General features: G+C 40.2%; 1 protein-coding gene across 1 annotated transcript in view; it reads right to left on the bottom strand.

The window, feature by feature from the left end:
- Positions 1–15,724, bottom strand: part of FSIP1 (fibrous sheath interacting protein 1) — a 233,583-nt gene that overhangs the window by 168,787 nt on the left and 49,072 nt on the right. Inside the window, exons 6-7 of the mRNA XM_081290126.1 lie at positions 5,664–5,762; positions 1,239–1,363 (exon numbers count right to left, since the gene is read on the bottom strand). Coding sequence (XP_081146252.1) covers positions 1,239–1,363; positions 5,664–5,762 — 224 coding nt within the window. The remainder of the gene's footprint in view (positions 1–1,238; positions 1,364–5,663; positions 5,763–15,724) is intronic.

Genomic DNA, 15,724 nt, shown 5'->3' with positions numbered 1-15,724 from the left:
CACATGCAAAAATATATTTGCTGAGACATTTGGAAGGACTCTTCCTTTTTTCCACATTTTTACTGATGCATTATTATTGTATATGTTGGTGGGATTCCTTTTCTTGACATTTCCTTATAGAAGATATCTACTAAATGAAACTGAAAGTTTCAAGCATAAATATTATAAGGAATTTAAATAAATATTCAGTTACTATTATTAAAAGGGGGGAAATGTAATCTATGGTGGAGCTGTGCCAGCCAGAACTTGAATATGGGAGAAATTCTAAAGCTCTTAGAAAACTAAGCAATAAATAATATAGAATGAGCCAGCACAAAGAGACAGCTCAAGCTGGATAAGGTTTCCTAAAGATCACTTAAACATGGAGTACAAAAAAGTTTAGAGTCCCAAAGATCAGTCCTGGCAGTAGCAGGTTGACTCATGAATCTTGTCTGCCTGAATATGACATGTAAATGGTGGGAAAAGCATCAGACTGAACAGTAGTAATTACTTACTTTCTCTTACTAAGACTTCACTCTCACCAATGCAGCCTTCTAGTAACTAGTTGCTCAAAGGCTGTACTATGAGCCTTCTTCTACCCCATTTACATTTCTTATTATAAATTAATTAATTAATATTCTGGTCTAATACAGGAGTTCCTGTATCCTTGGTTAGTCTGAGTCTGTCTTATGAACAAATTTGCTACGGAACTTGCAAATTCAAGGAATAACCCCTGAAGCAGGGAGCTTTATCAAGGACAGTGACCAAGAGGCTCAGTGGGAGGCAGACAACTAGTGGGCTTTTCCAGTCTACCCTTGCTGCTCTGCCAGAAGCATCTTCATTCCAAGTTCTAAATGCACTAGCTACATAATCCATCTCATTACTTTTAAAAACCAAGTTTACTAATACACAATAGAATATCTAGGAAACATCATCCAAAAATATTATCTAAATAAATATATTTCAAATTGTAGGAACCAGACTTTTCTAGGTGGTGAAATAAATGCCAGTTGCAGCTAGCATTTTTTTTAAAGGGATAGGATAGGTTAGGATAGGATAGGATAGGACAGGATAGGATGTAATAGAAAACAGTGAAGGTAAGTATTGATTCAGAAAACTTTTCTTTCAGTTATATGTTCTGGTTCAATTATGAACACGTTTAACATGGTCAGAAATATTTAAAGATCCTAAACATTCTACCATCATTGTTGCAGCTCGTTTAGTCACACATTCTGACTCCTGAATTTCTAAGTACATACCTCAATGTTTCGCTTAACAAAATCGTGGTTGTGTTTACCCCTGAGCTCAAATTTTTCTGTATTTGAGAAAGGTTTCTTTTCTGCTTTGATCAATGACTCATTTCTTTCCACATCATAGGTAAAATCTAATATTAAAAAAGTTCAAAATGTTTTCATGATTACAATTATATGTTACACTAAAAATTCACTTTAAGCATATATTTAAATTATAAGAAAGCACAGACAGAAAAACTACCTTCTAAATTTCAGATATATATATATATATATATATATATATATATATATATATATATATAATTTTTTCTTAAAAGACAAATGTGATACTTAAGTTTAAATGAACTTCTCATTTCTTGTATTATTATCATGTATCAACCTTCTTGATATTGATTCCTTGGGAATGATGGGAAATATGAACAGAACTATTTCAGAGTCATGCATGTGAAAAAGAAATCTCTGGTATTATGAGAATTTTTAAAATATATATTCTATTTTTGTCTTGATGTGAAACAAAACTTCCCCTAAATATTAACTAGAGTCATCTCCAATTATTCTATTAATTTGCCATCGCTCCTTCAAAACAATAAATCTTTGGTTCAAGCCTTTTTTTTTTCTCCCTCTTGTGGGATGGTGGTATCAGAGATTGGACCCAGGGACACTCTACCAATGAGCTATATCACCAACACTTTTTATTTTTTATTCTGAGACAGGGTCTTGCTAAGTTGCCCAGGCTGACCTAGAACTTGTAATCCTCCTGCCTCAGCCTCTTGAGTCACTGGTATTACAAGCATGCACCACTGTGCCCAGCTCAAGATGTCTTTTAAGCAAGTTCTGGGGATAAATGTCCTGGATGTTCTTTATTCCATCTGTATAAATCCCTAGAGGCCATCTCAGTTTGTCAGTTTTCCTCAATCTTTGATAAGAACCTTATGTAATCTTCTGAAACATTCAGACCCTGAGTGCTCATAATAAGGGCAGGAAAAATATGTGAACTCTTATCCCCTGTAGAAATAACAATATAAAATCATGTGAACCCTTCAGTATAATTCTAAAAATATGCACAAAAGGAGAGTCTCCTTAAATGACAAATAAAGCTCACCCCACAAAATAGGACAAATTGCCACATTAAAGTCCAAAAAAAAAAAAAGAAAACACCAGTCAGTAGCTCAGTCCAGACTAGGTTTACTCAAAATTTTCCTTGTAAGAGGTACATTAATAAAATTAATAAAAGTCAACAAAATTAATAAAAGGTCACATTAATAAAAATTATCTATTCAACAAATGGCGCTGGCAAAACTGGAAATCCATGTGTAGCAAAATGAAATTAAACCTCTATCTCTCACCCTGCACAAAAAATCAACTCAGAGTGGATCAAAGACTTAGGCACTAGAACCCTGCACCTAATAGAAGAAAAATTAGGCCCAAATCTTCACCATGTTGGCCTAGGATCTGACTTCCTTAATAAGACTCCTAAAGCACAAGAAGTAAAATCAATAAATAATTAATAACTGGGATGGATTCAAATTAAAAAGCTTCTTCTCAGCAAAGGAAACAACAAAGTGAAGAGAGAGCCTTTGGGAGAAAATCTTTACCACATGCACATTCAATAAAGCATTAATGTCTAGGATACATAAAGTGCCGTGTTTCTGTTCTCAAGACTAAAAGGCTCAGGGGTCACTCCAGTTAAACTGAGCTAACTGGGCTGCATGAAATAACCACTCAAGAAACACAAATACCTTTTTCTTTGGGGTCGCTGTGCCGGCTCCTCTGACCTTAAGGGTCCACAAAAAGAGAGAGCAAGAGCTGACCCATTTTATTGAGGAGCAGTTATTTAAATGAGACAAGGGGTCAGGTTTCAGGGGGCTGAGTCTATCTTCATGATGTCCACTGTCAGCAGGTTGACTGACACCTGGTAGGCCACACCCAAGGGCACAGTAAGAGAAGGGGACACACCCAAGGCACTTCCATGGAAGATTCTATCCTAAACAGGGCAAGAGGTTATATTACAAAGGAACAGGTGAGCGTAGCTTCACCCATGGGGCTGTAGCAAGACACACCCATGCATGAGACACTGACCCTCAAACCCAAAAAGGGTGGGGAAAGCTCTGCCACATTTCTGCGACTGAGCACCTCGGCACCCAGCCGGGGAGTGTGACCCAGTCATGTGTAAGGTTGGTCTCCCACAATAAAGAACTCAAAAAACTTAATGCCAAAAAAATAAATAAATAACCCAATCAATAAATGGGCTAAGGAACTGAACAGACACTTCACAGAAGAATACAATTGATCAACAAATGTATGAAAAAATGATCAACATCTCTAGCAATTAGAGAAATGCAAATCAAAACTACTCTAAGATTTCATCTCACTCCTGTCAGAATGGCAATCATCAAGAATACAGGCAAGAATAAATGTTGAAGAGGGTGTGGGGGAAAAAGGTACACTCATACATAGCTGGTGAGACTGCAAATTGGTGCAACCATTATGGAGAGCAGTATGTAGATTCCTCAGAAAATTGGGAATGAAACTACCATTTGACCCAACTATCCCACTCCTCAGTTTATACCTAAAGGACTTAAAATCAGCATACTACAGTGACGCAGCCACATCAACGTTTATAGCTGCTCAATTCACAATAGCTAAACTATAGAACAAACCTAGGTGTCCCTCAAAAAATGAATGGATAAAGAAAATGTGGTATATATACTCAATGGACTGTTACTCAGCTTTAAAACAAAGTAAAATTATGGCATTTGCCAGTCAATGTTTGGAGTTGGAGAATATCATCCTAAGCAAAATAAGCCAGTCCCACAAAACCAAAGGCCAAATGTTTGCTCTAATATGTTGATGCTAATTCACAATAAGAAGCGGGGCATAACTTAGATTAGATAGAGGAAAGTGATGGGAGGGAAGAGAAGGAGATGTGGGGATACGAAATATAGTAGAATGAAACAGACATTATTACTATATGTATATACGTGATTACATGGCCAGTATGATTCTCCAACATTACACTCAGAAATATGAGAAATTATATCCCATCTATGTATAGTATATCAAACTGCATAAATGCATTCTACTGTCATGTATAACTAATTAAAACAAATTAAAAACTAAAATAAATAAAATAAAAAGAATCAAGGAAAATAGTCAATTGGTGTATTTACAGCTGATTATCAAAGATTCAATACAAACTGAACCATTAAGGAATAAATTTTGATGAAAATGGCTAGAAAGAACTAGGAAAAGAGTAAGATTGCTGAATTTCAATTCTTCTCAAACAACAGTAAATCTGAGTAAAAAAAAAAAATGTGTTTTGTTCTAATTTAAAAGTTTCTAGCTGAGTGTGATAGCACATGCCTGGGATCCCAGCTACTCTTGAGGCAAAGGCAAGAGGATCAAAAGTTCAAAACCAGCCTGGCAACTTAATGAGACCCTTTTTCAAAATGAAAACTAAAAAGAATTGGAGATGTAACTCAGTACATGAGGCCCTGGTTTCACCAGTACCACATAAAAGAAAAAAGAAGTTTCTAGATAAATTAACCTATAGATTATAACTGGGTATTATGTATTAGGCAATCATACAATTACTTGTTAAACAAACTACAAATAAGTAGTTTGAATTACTTTGGGAGAGAGAAGTGACAACCATAGATATAAAATTTATTACTTTTTTCCCATTAATCAAGTAGTCTTATTTGAAATATGAGATAGATATATTTAGTTGAAGTTTCATATACACTTAACATTAAAATAATTCAAATGCAGCCATCTCTACATTTATAATACAGTTTCCTTAAAACATAATAAAACTTTATTATGAAACTCTATTAGAAGTTTTCATAAGACTTCTAATAAACTGCAGGGTAAAAAAACACTGGATTATCTGTCTCATTAGTGATGTGCTTTTGTCCCCTTTAGTCTGGTGGTGATATAGCAGGCACTGCCGTGTTCCCACCTGACCCCAGTCCTTGATGGGTTGGACAAGATGGTTACACAGGGGGGAGGCACCTAAATCCACCTGGTTAGCCCACCTCTTAACTAGGACTTTGGGATTTAGCCTCCCTCTCAATGACTAACCATGGCACATGCCTTTGGAACCCAAAGAAAAGCTGTCTACCACCAAGCTCCTTTCCATTATTTTTTTTCTTGCTTAAGCCAAGTTTCCATTATTTACAGCCTGCTTTTTCATTTTAACTCTTTATTATGTAAAAGCTCAAACATCCAAAAATATAAAAAACAGTATAATGAACTTTCAACAACTAGCTTCAACAAATATTGATTCATAACTGTGTGTCATCCTTAACCCCATCTATTTCTACTCCCCTCTGGATTAAATTACATCAAATCATTTCTTCTATGAGTATTTCTGTATACAGTTAGTATTCTGTTGTGTCAATATCTATGATCATAAAAATTAAAACATACCTTGATTGGCATTTTGCATATGGTTTTCATATTCTTCTGGAGATATCTGAGTGTGAAACACTGGGAAAAAGGTATCTTCATCCTCACGATGAGAAAGATCTACTGATTAAAAAATCACTTGCTCAATACTCACAAAAGTAAAAAACAGTCTATACAAGTTGTTTAAAAATGAATTAAGCTCTAATATTTTCTCAAATATTCCTGAAACCCTTTAAAGCACACAAAATTTTTAAACAATGTCAGTGTTGCTTCCAAGTAGAAATGATAATCATCTTTCTACACATGAGACACTGAAAAAAACTATTGGTCAAAGTAGCCAAATAGAATTTCCCTAGAACTTTAATGCAAAAAGGATGTATAAGAAACTGCTAAAATATCACCTACCTCCCCCAAGATAATGTATTCAAATCCCAATGTTCACAAGAAAGACAATATACATAACCGAATAACTTTAATTGTGTTTTTATTTTTTATTTTAAATCCAAGGTAAACATTTCAAGTAGATAGTCAATCATTAAAATACAAAGAGAAAATTTTGGAGACGTTTGGCAGTTAGCCTTCTTGTCTTGTAATTCATTCTCTTGGACTAATCATCCCCATAAAGATAACAGGAAATTTCATTGTTCAACTTTTTTTGTTTCAATATAATTTATCTTTATATTCTCCTATTAACTAATTTAAACATTTTATGTTTTCAAGAAACTAACACACGTAGTTTAAAAAAAAAAAACTGGGCTCTCTGCTCTCTCCCTCTCCTTTATTTCCCTTTGGCAGCCCCTCATAAAATCTCTTTCCATCTCAGGGTCCCATGGTACTGTCAGTACAATAAAGGTGCAAAATAACCGGGGGTGACAAGCAACTTGTGAAGGCTGAAACAGCAGGGAGCCCTTTATTGCAGGACAGCAGAGGCACTTGAATATATAATTTCTTTGGAGGTCGGAATTTTAGACGGGGAAGGAAGCAGTACAGTCCCATCCCCCACAAGGGACACTCCACTAAGGCAATCAGCGGCCACCATCTTGGAGAGCTGAAGTATCCACCGCCATTCTCCGACAGATTGCAACAACAAAACAGGTGTGTGTCACCCAGCTCAGTCCCCATACATAGGGGGATTTCGCATAAAATCTCTCCTAGACTTTTCGGGGGAGGGAGTATCAGAGTGAGCCTGCATAAAGACTAAGGGAAAAGTAGAGGCACCTGACCTTCAACCCCCCTTCCCATCAGCAGCCAAAACAAAACCTGTCTAGCCAGCGCTGGGAGAGGGGCAAGCAGAAAAAATCAAAACCATAGAGTGCTGGGGATCCCAAAAGCCAACTGTGTGACCCTGGAGATCCAGGCTGTCTGATTCGCGCGGCCTGCCCCGCGGCTACAGAAGGCGTGGCGCCGCAGAGAAGGAATTAACTAGTAAGCAGGGGGATAAGTGGCTGCGACACAGTGGAATCCCTCCAGCCAAGCCCGCACTAACCCCCGGGCTGAGTTCAGGATTTCAGACGGGGAAGGAAGCAGTACAGTCCCATCCCCCACAAGGGACACTCCACTAAGGCAATCAGCGGCCACCATCTTGGAGAGCTGAAGTATCCACCGCCATTCTCCGACAGATTGCAACAACAAAACAGGTGTGTGTCACTCAGCTCAGCCCCCATACATAGGGGGAATTCGCATAAAATCTCTCCTAGGCTTTCCGGGGGAGGGAGTATCAGAGTGAGCCTGCATAAAGACTAAGGGAAAACTAGAGGCACCTGACCTTCAACCCCCCCTCCCATCAGCAGCCAAAACAAAACCTGTCTAGCCAGCGTTGGGGAAGGGGCAAGCAGAAAATATCAAAACCATAGAGTGCCGGGGATCCCAAAAGCCAACTGTGTGACCCCGGAGATCCAGGCTATCTGATTCACGCGGCCTGCCCCGGGGCTACAGAAGGCATGGCGCTGCAGAGAAGGGATTAACTAGCAAGAAGGGAGATTAGTGGCTGCGACACAGTGGAATCCCGCCAGCCAAGCCCGCACTGACCCCCGGGCTGAGTACGGGATTTCAGACGGGGAAGGAAGCGGTACAGTTCTATCCCCCACAAGGGAAACAAAACAATAGAATGCCGGGGTTCCCAATAGCCACCCTCCACACCCAACAAATGGCAGGCCCAGAGTACAGTTTGAACTGCCGAGAACCATCACTCAGGGGAAATCTGGTCTAGCAGGAGAAACCAAGACTAGCAGGAGAAACCAGGGGACTAGAGGCAAGGCCCTCGCGACTGGGCGGCTGTAAACTGCAGGCCCGCCGGCGACAGTTCACCCACTGCCCGCGTAACTGGGCGGTAGGAGAACGCCCGCCCGCTGGCGACTGATCACCTGCCCGCGGCCTGTGATACTGGGCGGCTGGAGACCGCCCGCCTGCCGCGACCGGGAGCTGAAACCAAACAGAGAGAGTCCAGTCACACCCCCCCCATTAGGACACCCCGGCAAGGAGACTGGGGCCCGTCATAGCAGAGTAGTGTCGTCACTGGAGCTTGGACATCGGAATTCCTTCCCAGCGGAATCCACGTTAGCAGGCATAGTTTAACAACACAAAGGAGAGACATCAGAGTAATACAGAAACAAAACAAATCTATAGAAGAGAGCAGAAACACAACAATCAAATAGAGCTGGAAAGTAACGTGGATAACATGAGAAAACAAGGGAAAAAAGAATTACAAACAATGCAAGACAACTCAATTCTACAGGAGGACATAGAAACATCAGAAACAGGGATAGGGAAAGAACTCAAGGCATACCTAACTCGAATGGAAAGGAATATTAGAGAAGACATGAGACAGCAAGTCCAAGAAATAAAAGTATATTTTGAAAATGAATTAAACAAACAAATTCAAATGGCAAAGAACGAGCTCTACCAGGAGATAGGGATCTTAAAAAAAATCAAACAATAATCCTAGAATTGCAGGAAACTATAAGCCAAATTAAAAACTCAAACGAGAATATTACAAATAGACTTGATCAAGTAAAAGTCAGAACATCAGATAATGAAGACAAGGTTTATCAACTTGAAAAGAATATAGTCAACACAGAAAAGATGCTTAAATCCCACGAGCAATCTATTCAACAGATATGGGATGTCATAAAAAAACCAAATTTGAGAGTCATAGGGATAGAAGAAGCCACAGAGATTCAAACCAAAGGAATGGACAGCATATTAAATGAAATAATTCTAGAAAACTTCCCAGAGATGAAAGATGGAGTGGATTGCCAAATCCTGGAAGCCTACAGGACCCCAAACATTCAAAACCATAATAGACCAACTCCAAGACATATAATTATGAAGATAGCCAACTTACAGAACAAGGAGAGAATATTAAAAGCTACGAGAGAAAGGAGGCAGATTGCATTCAGGGGTAAACCAATTAGGTTAACGACTGATTTCTCATTTCAGACTTTGAAAGCGAGAAGATCCTGGAACAATGTATTTCAAACGCTGAAAAATAATGGATTCCAACCAAGAATACTGTATCCAGCAAAATTGAGCTTCAAATTTGACAATGAAATTAAAATCTTTCACGATAAACAAAAGCTAAAAGAATTCGCAGCAAGAAAACCAGCTCTGCAAAGCATTTTGAGCAAAACACTACAAGAAGAGGAATTGAAAAATAGTGCCCAAAACTAACAGCAGGAGGTATCTCAGTAAAGGGGGAGGAAAGTAACCAAAAAGTAAAACTGGCCAAACTAAAATAAATAAATAAAGAAGCATGACTGGAAGTACAAATCATATCTCAATTGTAACCTTAAATGTTAATGGCCTAAACTCACCAATCAAGAGACATAGGCTACTAACCTGGATCAAAAAAACAAATCCAACAATATGCTGCCTTCAGGAGACTCATATGATAGGAAAAGACATACACAGGCTGAAGGTAAAAGGTTGGGAAAAATCATACCACTCACATGGCCCTCGGAAGCAAGCAGGAGTGGCCATACTCATATCGAATAAAATCAACTTCAAACCTCAGTTAATCAAGAAGGATAAAGAAGGACACTATATACTGTTAAAAGGAACCATCCACCAACAAGACATAACAATCATCAATTTGTATGCACCAAACAATGGAGCTGCAACGTTCATAAAACAAACTCTCCTCAAGTTCAAGAGTCAAATAGACCACAACACAATAATTATGGGTGACTTCAACACACCGCTCTCGCCATTAGACAGATCCTCTAGACAAAAACTGAATAAAGAAACTATAGAACTCAACAGCACAATCAATAACCTAGACTTAACCGACATATATAGAATATATCAACCATCATCAAGTGGATACACGTTCTTCTCAGCAGCACATGGATTCTACTCAAAGATAGACCATATATTATGCCATAAGGCAACTCTTAGTAAATATAAAGGCATGGAGATAATACCATGCACCATATCTGATCATAATGGAATGAAATTGGAAACCAATGATAAAAGAAGGAAGAAAAAATCCTACATCACATGGAAAATGAACAATATGTTATTGAATGATCAATGGGTTATAGAAGACATAAAGGAGGAGATGAAAAAATTCTTAGAGTCAAATGATAATACAGACACAACATACCGGAATCTATGGGACACAATGAAAGCAGTTTTAAGAGGGAAATTCATTTCTTGGAGTTCTTACCTCAAAAAAAGAAAAAAAAACAACAAATAAATGAACTCACACAACACCTCAAAAACCTAGAAAAGGAAGAGCAAAACAACAGCAAATGTAGTAGAAGACAAGAAATAATTAAAATTAGAGCAGAAATCAACGAAATTGAAACAAAAGAAATCATTGAAAAAATTGATAAAACTAAAAGTTGGTTCTTTGAAAAAATAAATAAGATAGACAAGCCCTTAGCCATGCTAATGAAAAGAAGAAGAGAGAGAACTCAAATTACTAACATACGGGATGAAAAAGGCAATATCACAACAGACACTACAGAAACACAGAAGATAATTAGAAAGTATTTTGAAACCCTATATTCCAATAAAATAGAAGATAGTGAAGATATCGATAAATTTCTTAAGGCATATGATTTGCCCAGATTGAGACAGGAAGACACACACAATTTAAACAGATCAATAACAAAGGAAGAAATACAAGAAGCCATCAAGAGACTACCAACCAAGAAAAGACCTGGACCGGATGGGTATACAGCGGAGTTCTACAAAACCTTCAAAGAAGAATTAATACCAATACTTTTCAAGCTATTTCAAGAAATAGAGAAAGAAGGAGCTCTTCCAAATTCATTCTATGAGGCCAACATCACTTTGATCCCAAAACCAGACAAAGATACTTCAAAGAAAGAAAACTACAGACCAATATCTCTAATGAACTTGGATGCAAAAATTCTCAATAAAATTCTGGCAAATCGAATACAAAAACATATCAGAAAACTTGTGTCTCTCAGATCCAACATGGCCGCCGGCGAGGAAGCAGCGATTCCAATGTCTCCACATTAACGGGATCAGAAAGACCCATTGGAACAGCGGCAGTCTACCTACTGAGGAACTTCTAGCAAAATTCCGTTAAGAGGGGACCTGCCGGGAATTGGTAGGTTTATTAGAAGTGTCAGTTTATCCCAAAAAAGTGGATCTTGGCTGGCCACGCGGGCGTGGAGGTCCAGTCCCGCAGCCACCTGCCGCTTCTGCAAGCGGCCGGCGGCCCAGAGCGGCGCGGCCCGCCCGAACCCGCAGACGGCACCCGCCATCCCACCGTCCTGGGGAGGCCCTGCTCTCGCTCTGCGAACGGACACCACGCCTGCCAGGCTCGTAGCCCCGCGGCCGCAGCTGCCCGGCTCCACAGGCGGCCCCCCCGGCGGGTGCAGAGGTACAATCCCGCGGCCACCAGCCGCTTCAGACAGCAGCCGGCGGCCCCAAGCGGTGCGGCCCGCCCGAACCCGCAGACAGCACCCGCCATCTCGCCGTCCCGGATCTTAGCCACGCGGCCGCAGCTGCCCGGCTCTATAGGCAGCCCGCGGCGGCCCGGCGCAGCAAGAAGGGTCCCCGCCTGGCCCAGCAGACAGCCCATGCCCTCCCAGTTCTACTAACAGCCCCGCCCACCCGGCGAACGGCTCCGCCCCCCAGACAGCGTGAAGGGAATCTAACCAACCCTTTACGAAATATCGAACTGGGAACTAAAACCAGAGATTGTGTCAGACCAGAGACAAGCCAGTTCCACCCCTCCCTTCGGACACTCCAGCAAGGAGCCAGGGGCCCGCCACAGCAGAGAGGGGAGGTCACCAAAGTTCGGCCAAAGAGATTCCTTCCCAGCGGAATCTACTTTAGCAGGTGTGTGACTCCCACCCACACCAGATACAAACAAAAGGGAAACTTCAAAATCTCTCCGTGGGCGTGACCGTAAGGGCCAAAGGACTCTCGACCCCCAACTCCCCCTACTGCCAGTGACGAGGGCGTGACTGTAGGGGCAGAGGGAAGCAGAGAAGACTCCCCACCCCCAAATCCCCCAACCGCGAACTGAGAGGGTGTGACGGTAGGGGCGGAGGGAAACAGAGGACACTCCAGACCCCCAACTCCTCCTACCGCCAGCAGTGTGGTTGTGACTGTAGGGGCTGAGGGAAGTAGAGGGGATCCTCGACCCCCAACTCCTATTACCACCAGCAGCGACACCAATGGTCTTAGCTGCCAGATTCCGAAGGTGTGCCCACCAAAGGGGTCCGGAAAAATTAAACAATTGACTCCCAGACCACAGCTCCACAGCACTGGGGCTTAGATGAATGACAGCAAGAGTGCTCAGTAGTTAGGGAAATGGAGCACTTGGTGGGGCTGAAAGTGTAACCAAATCCTTGGGGAACTGCCTCCGGTGAGCAGGACCTGGCTGGCTGGCAGGAGGAAGGGGAGGAGGGGCCGTAGAAGTGCAACGGCTCTGGACCAACAGGATTGAGAGACTCCCAGGAACCGCCTTACAGGGATTGCTCTTGACACATTGAGGGCAAAACTCAGCCCGGAGGGCACAACTTTGCCTACGGGAAGAGAAGAAAATGGATCTCTAAGACCTAATTTTATTTCTTATTTCATTTTAATTTTTTCTCTCCCTTTTCCCTCTCTCTCTCCCCTTCCAAGTTTTACTGCTCTTTCCATTCTCCTCTATGCTATCTATCTCCATCTCCTTCTTTCTTTTCAAGAACACCTACCTTCCCCTTCCCCCCAACTTTCATCCCAAGCTTTACGTCCTCCATTTCGCGTAACTGTCTAAATACAAATAGGTGTGCACCCTCCCCCCGCGCCTGCAAGGTAGCCGGACCTGCAACCCACCAGCAGCTCAGGCCCAGCAACCTGGGAGTGGCAGAGCCGCCCCACACGCCTCCAAGGTAGGCGCACCTGCTACCAACCAGCAGAACAGGCCCAGCGGCCTGCCGATGTGGTAGGCACAGTGCCCCAATTGGAGGAGGAGCAGAGCCCCTGCCCGCGCCTGCGCGGGAGACTTTGCAACTATACAAGAGTAATATAAATATATAGGGGTAAAATTCAATAACACAACAGTCTCAGTAAGCAGAAAGAAACGCGAACAGTATGAAGAGACAAGGAAAGAAAGGACCACAAGCAATGCAGGTCAACTCAACGTGAGAAGAGGTAATATCTGCAGCAGATGGAATGTCAGATAAAGAATTCAGGAGATACATGCGTCAGATGATCTGGAGTCTCAAGGAAGACATTAGACAGCTAAATCAGACAATGAAAGATCTCTTCAACAATGAAATACATAAACAAATCCAGGAAGCAAAAGATCAACTATACAGGGAGATAGAGGTTATAAAAAACAAACAAACAGAAATCCTAGAAAGGCAGGAAGCAATAAACCAACTTAAAAACTCAATTGAGAATACTACCAGCAGAGTAGAACACTTAGAACATCAGACAATGAAGACAAAGTATTTCAACTTGAAAAGAACATAGACAGCTCAGCAAGACTGTTAAGAAACCATGAGCAGAACATCCAAGAAATATGGGATAACATTAAAAGACCAAACTTAAGAGTCATTGGGATACAGGAAGGCACAGAGCTCCAAACCAAAGGAATAAACAATCTATTCAATGAAATAATTCGAGAAAACTTCCCAGACTTGAAGAACGAGACAGAATCCCAAATCCTAGAAGCCTACAGGACGCCGAATGTGCATAATCATAAGAGATCCACACCTAGACACATTATAATGAAGATGCCCAACATACAGAATAAGGAGAGAATTTTAAAAGCTACAAGAGAAAGGAAGCAGATTACATTTAGGGGTAAACCAATCAGGATAACAGCTGATCTCTCAACACAGACTTTGAAAGCTAGAAGATCCTGGAAAAACATATTTCAAACACTGAAAGAAAATGGGTTCCAACCAAGAATTGTGTATCCAGCAAAATTAAGCTTCAATATGGAAGATGAAATTAAAACCTTCCACAATAAACAAAAGTTAAAAGAATTCACAGCTAGAAAACCATCTCTCCAAAAAATCCTCAGCAAAAATTACACGAAGAGGAAATGAAAAATAACAATGAAAACCAACAGTGGGAGGAAGGACAGTAAAGGGGGGAAAATAATCAAAGAGGAAAACAAACCATATTCAGTAACATAAATAAACAAATATGGCTGGAAGGATAACCCATATCTCAATATAAATGTTAATGGCTTAAACTCACCAATAAAGAGACACAGGCTAGTAGAATGGATCACAAAACATGACCCAACAATATGCTGCCTACAGGAGACACATTTGAAAGGAAAAGACATACATAGACTGAAGGTGAAAGGTTGGAAAAAATCATATCACTCATATGGACTTCGGAAACAAGCAGGAGTGTCCATACTCATATCAAATAAAATAGATTTCAAGCCAAAGTTAATCAAAAGGGATAAAGAGGGACACTACATACTGCTCAAGGGAACCATACACCAACAAGACATAACAATCATAAATATATATGCCCCAAACAATGGTGCAGCTATGTTCATCAAACAAACTCTTCTCAAGTTCAAGAGTCTAATAGACCACCATACAATAATCATGGGAGACTTCAACACACCTCTCTCACCACTGGACAAATCTTCCAAACAAAAGTTGAATAAGGAAACTATAGAACTCAATAACACAATTAACAACCTAGACTTAATTGACATATATAGAATATACCACCCAACATCAAGCAGTTACACTTTCTTCTCAGCAGCACATGGATCCTTCTCAAAAATAGATCATATATTATGTCACAGGGCAACTCTTAGACAATATAAAGGAGTAGAGATAATACCATGCATCTTATCTGACCATAGTGGAATGAAACTGAAAATCAACGATAAAAGAAGGAAGGAAAAATCATGCATCACTTGGAGAATGAACAATAGGTTACTGAATGATCAATGGGTTATAGAAGACATTAAGGAGGAAATTAAAAAAATTCTTAGAGATAAATGAAAACACAGACACAACATATCGGAATCTATGGGACACACTGAAAGCAGTTCTAAGAGGAAAATTCATTGCATGGAGTTCTTTCCTTAAAAAAAGAAAAAACCAACAAATAAATGATCTCATACTTCATCTCAAAATCCTAGAAAAAGAAGAGCAAAATAACAGCAAAAGAAGTAGAAGGCAAGAAATAATTAAAATCAGAGCTGAAATTAATGAAATCGAAACAAAAGAAACAATTGAAAAAATTGATAAAACTAAAAGTTAGTTCTTTGAAAAAATAAATAAGATCGACAGACCCTTAGCCATGCTAATGAAGAGAAGAAGAGAGAGAACTCAAATTACTAGCATACGGGATAAAAAAGGCAATATCACAACAGACACTTCAGAAATACAGAAGATAATCAGAAATTATTTTGAATCCTTATACTCCAATAAAATAGAAGATAGTGAAGGCATCGATAAATTTCTTAAGTCATATGATCTGCCCAGATTGAGACAGGAGGATATAGACAACCTAAACAGACCAATATCAATTGAGGAAATAGAAGAAACCATCAAAAAATTACCAAATAAGAAAAGCCCAGGACCGGATGGGTATACAGCAGAGTTTTACAAAGCCTTTAAAGAAGAACT

This window comes from Spermophilus citellus, assembly GCF_964194105.1.
Source record: "Spermophilus citellus genome assembly, chromosome: 4".
Lineage (NCBI taxonomy): Eukaryota > Metazoa > Chordata > Mammalia > Rodentia > Sciuridae > Spermophilus > Spermophilus citellus.
This window is presented reverse-complemented; position numbering and strand designations above follow the sequence as displayed.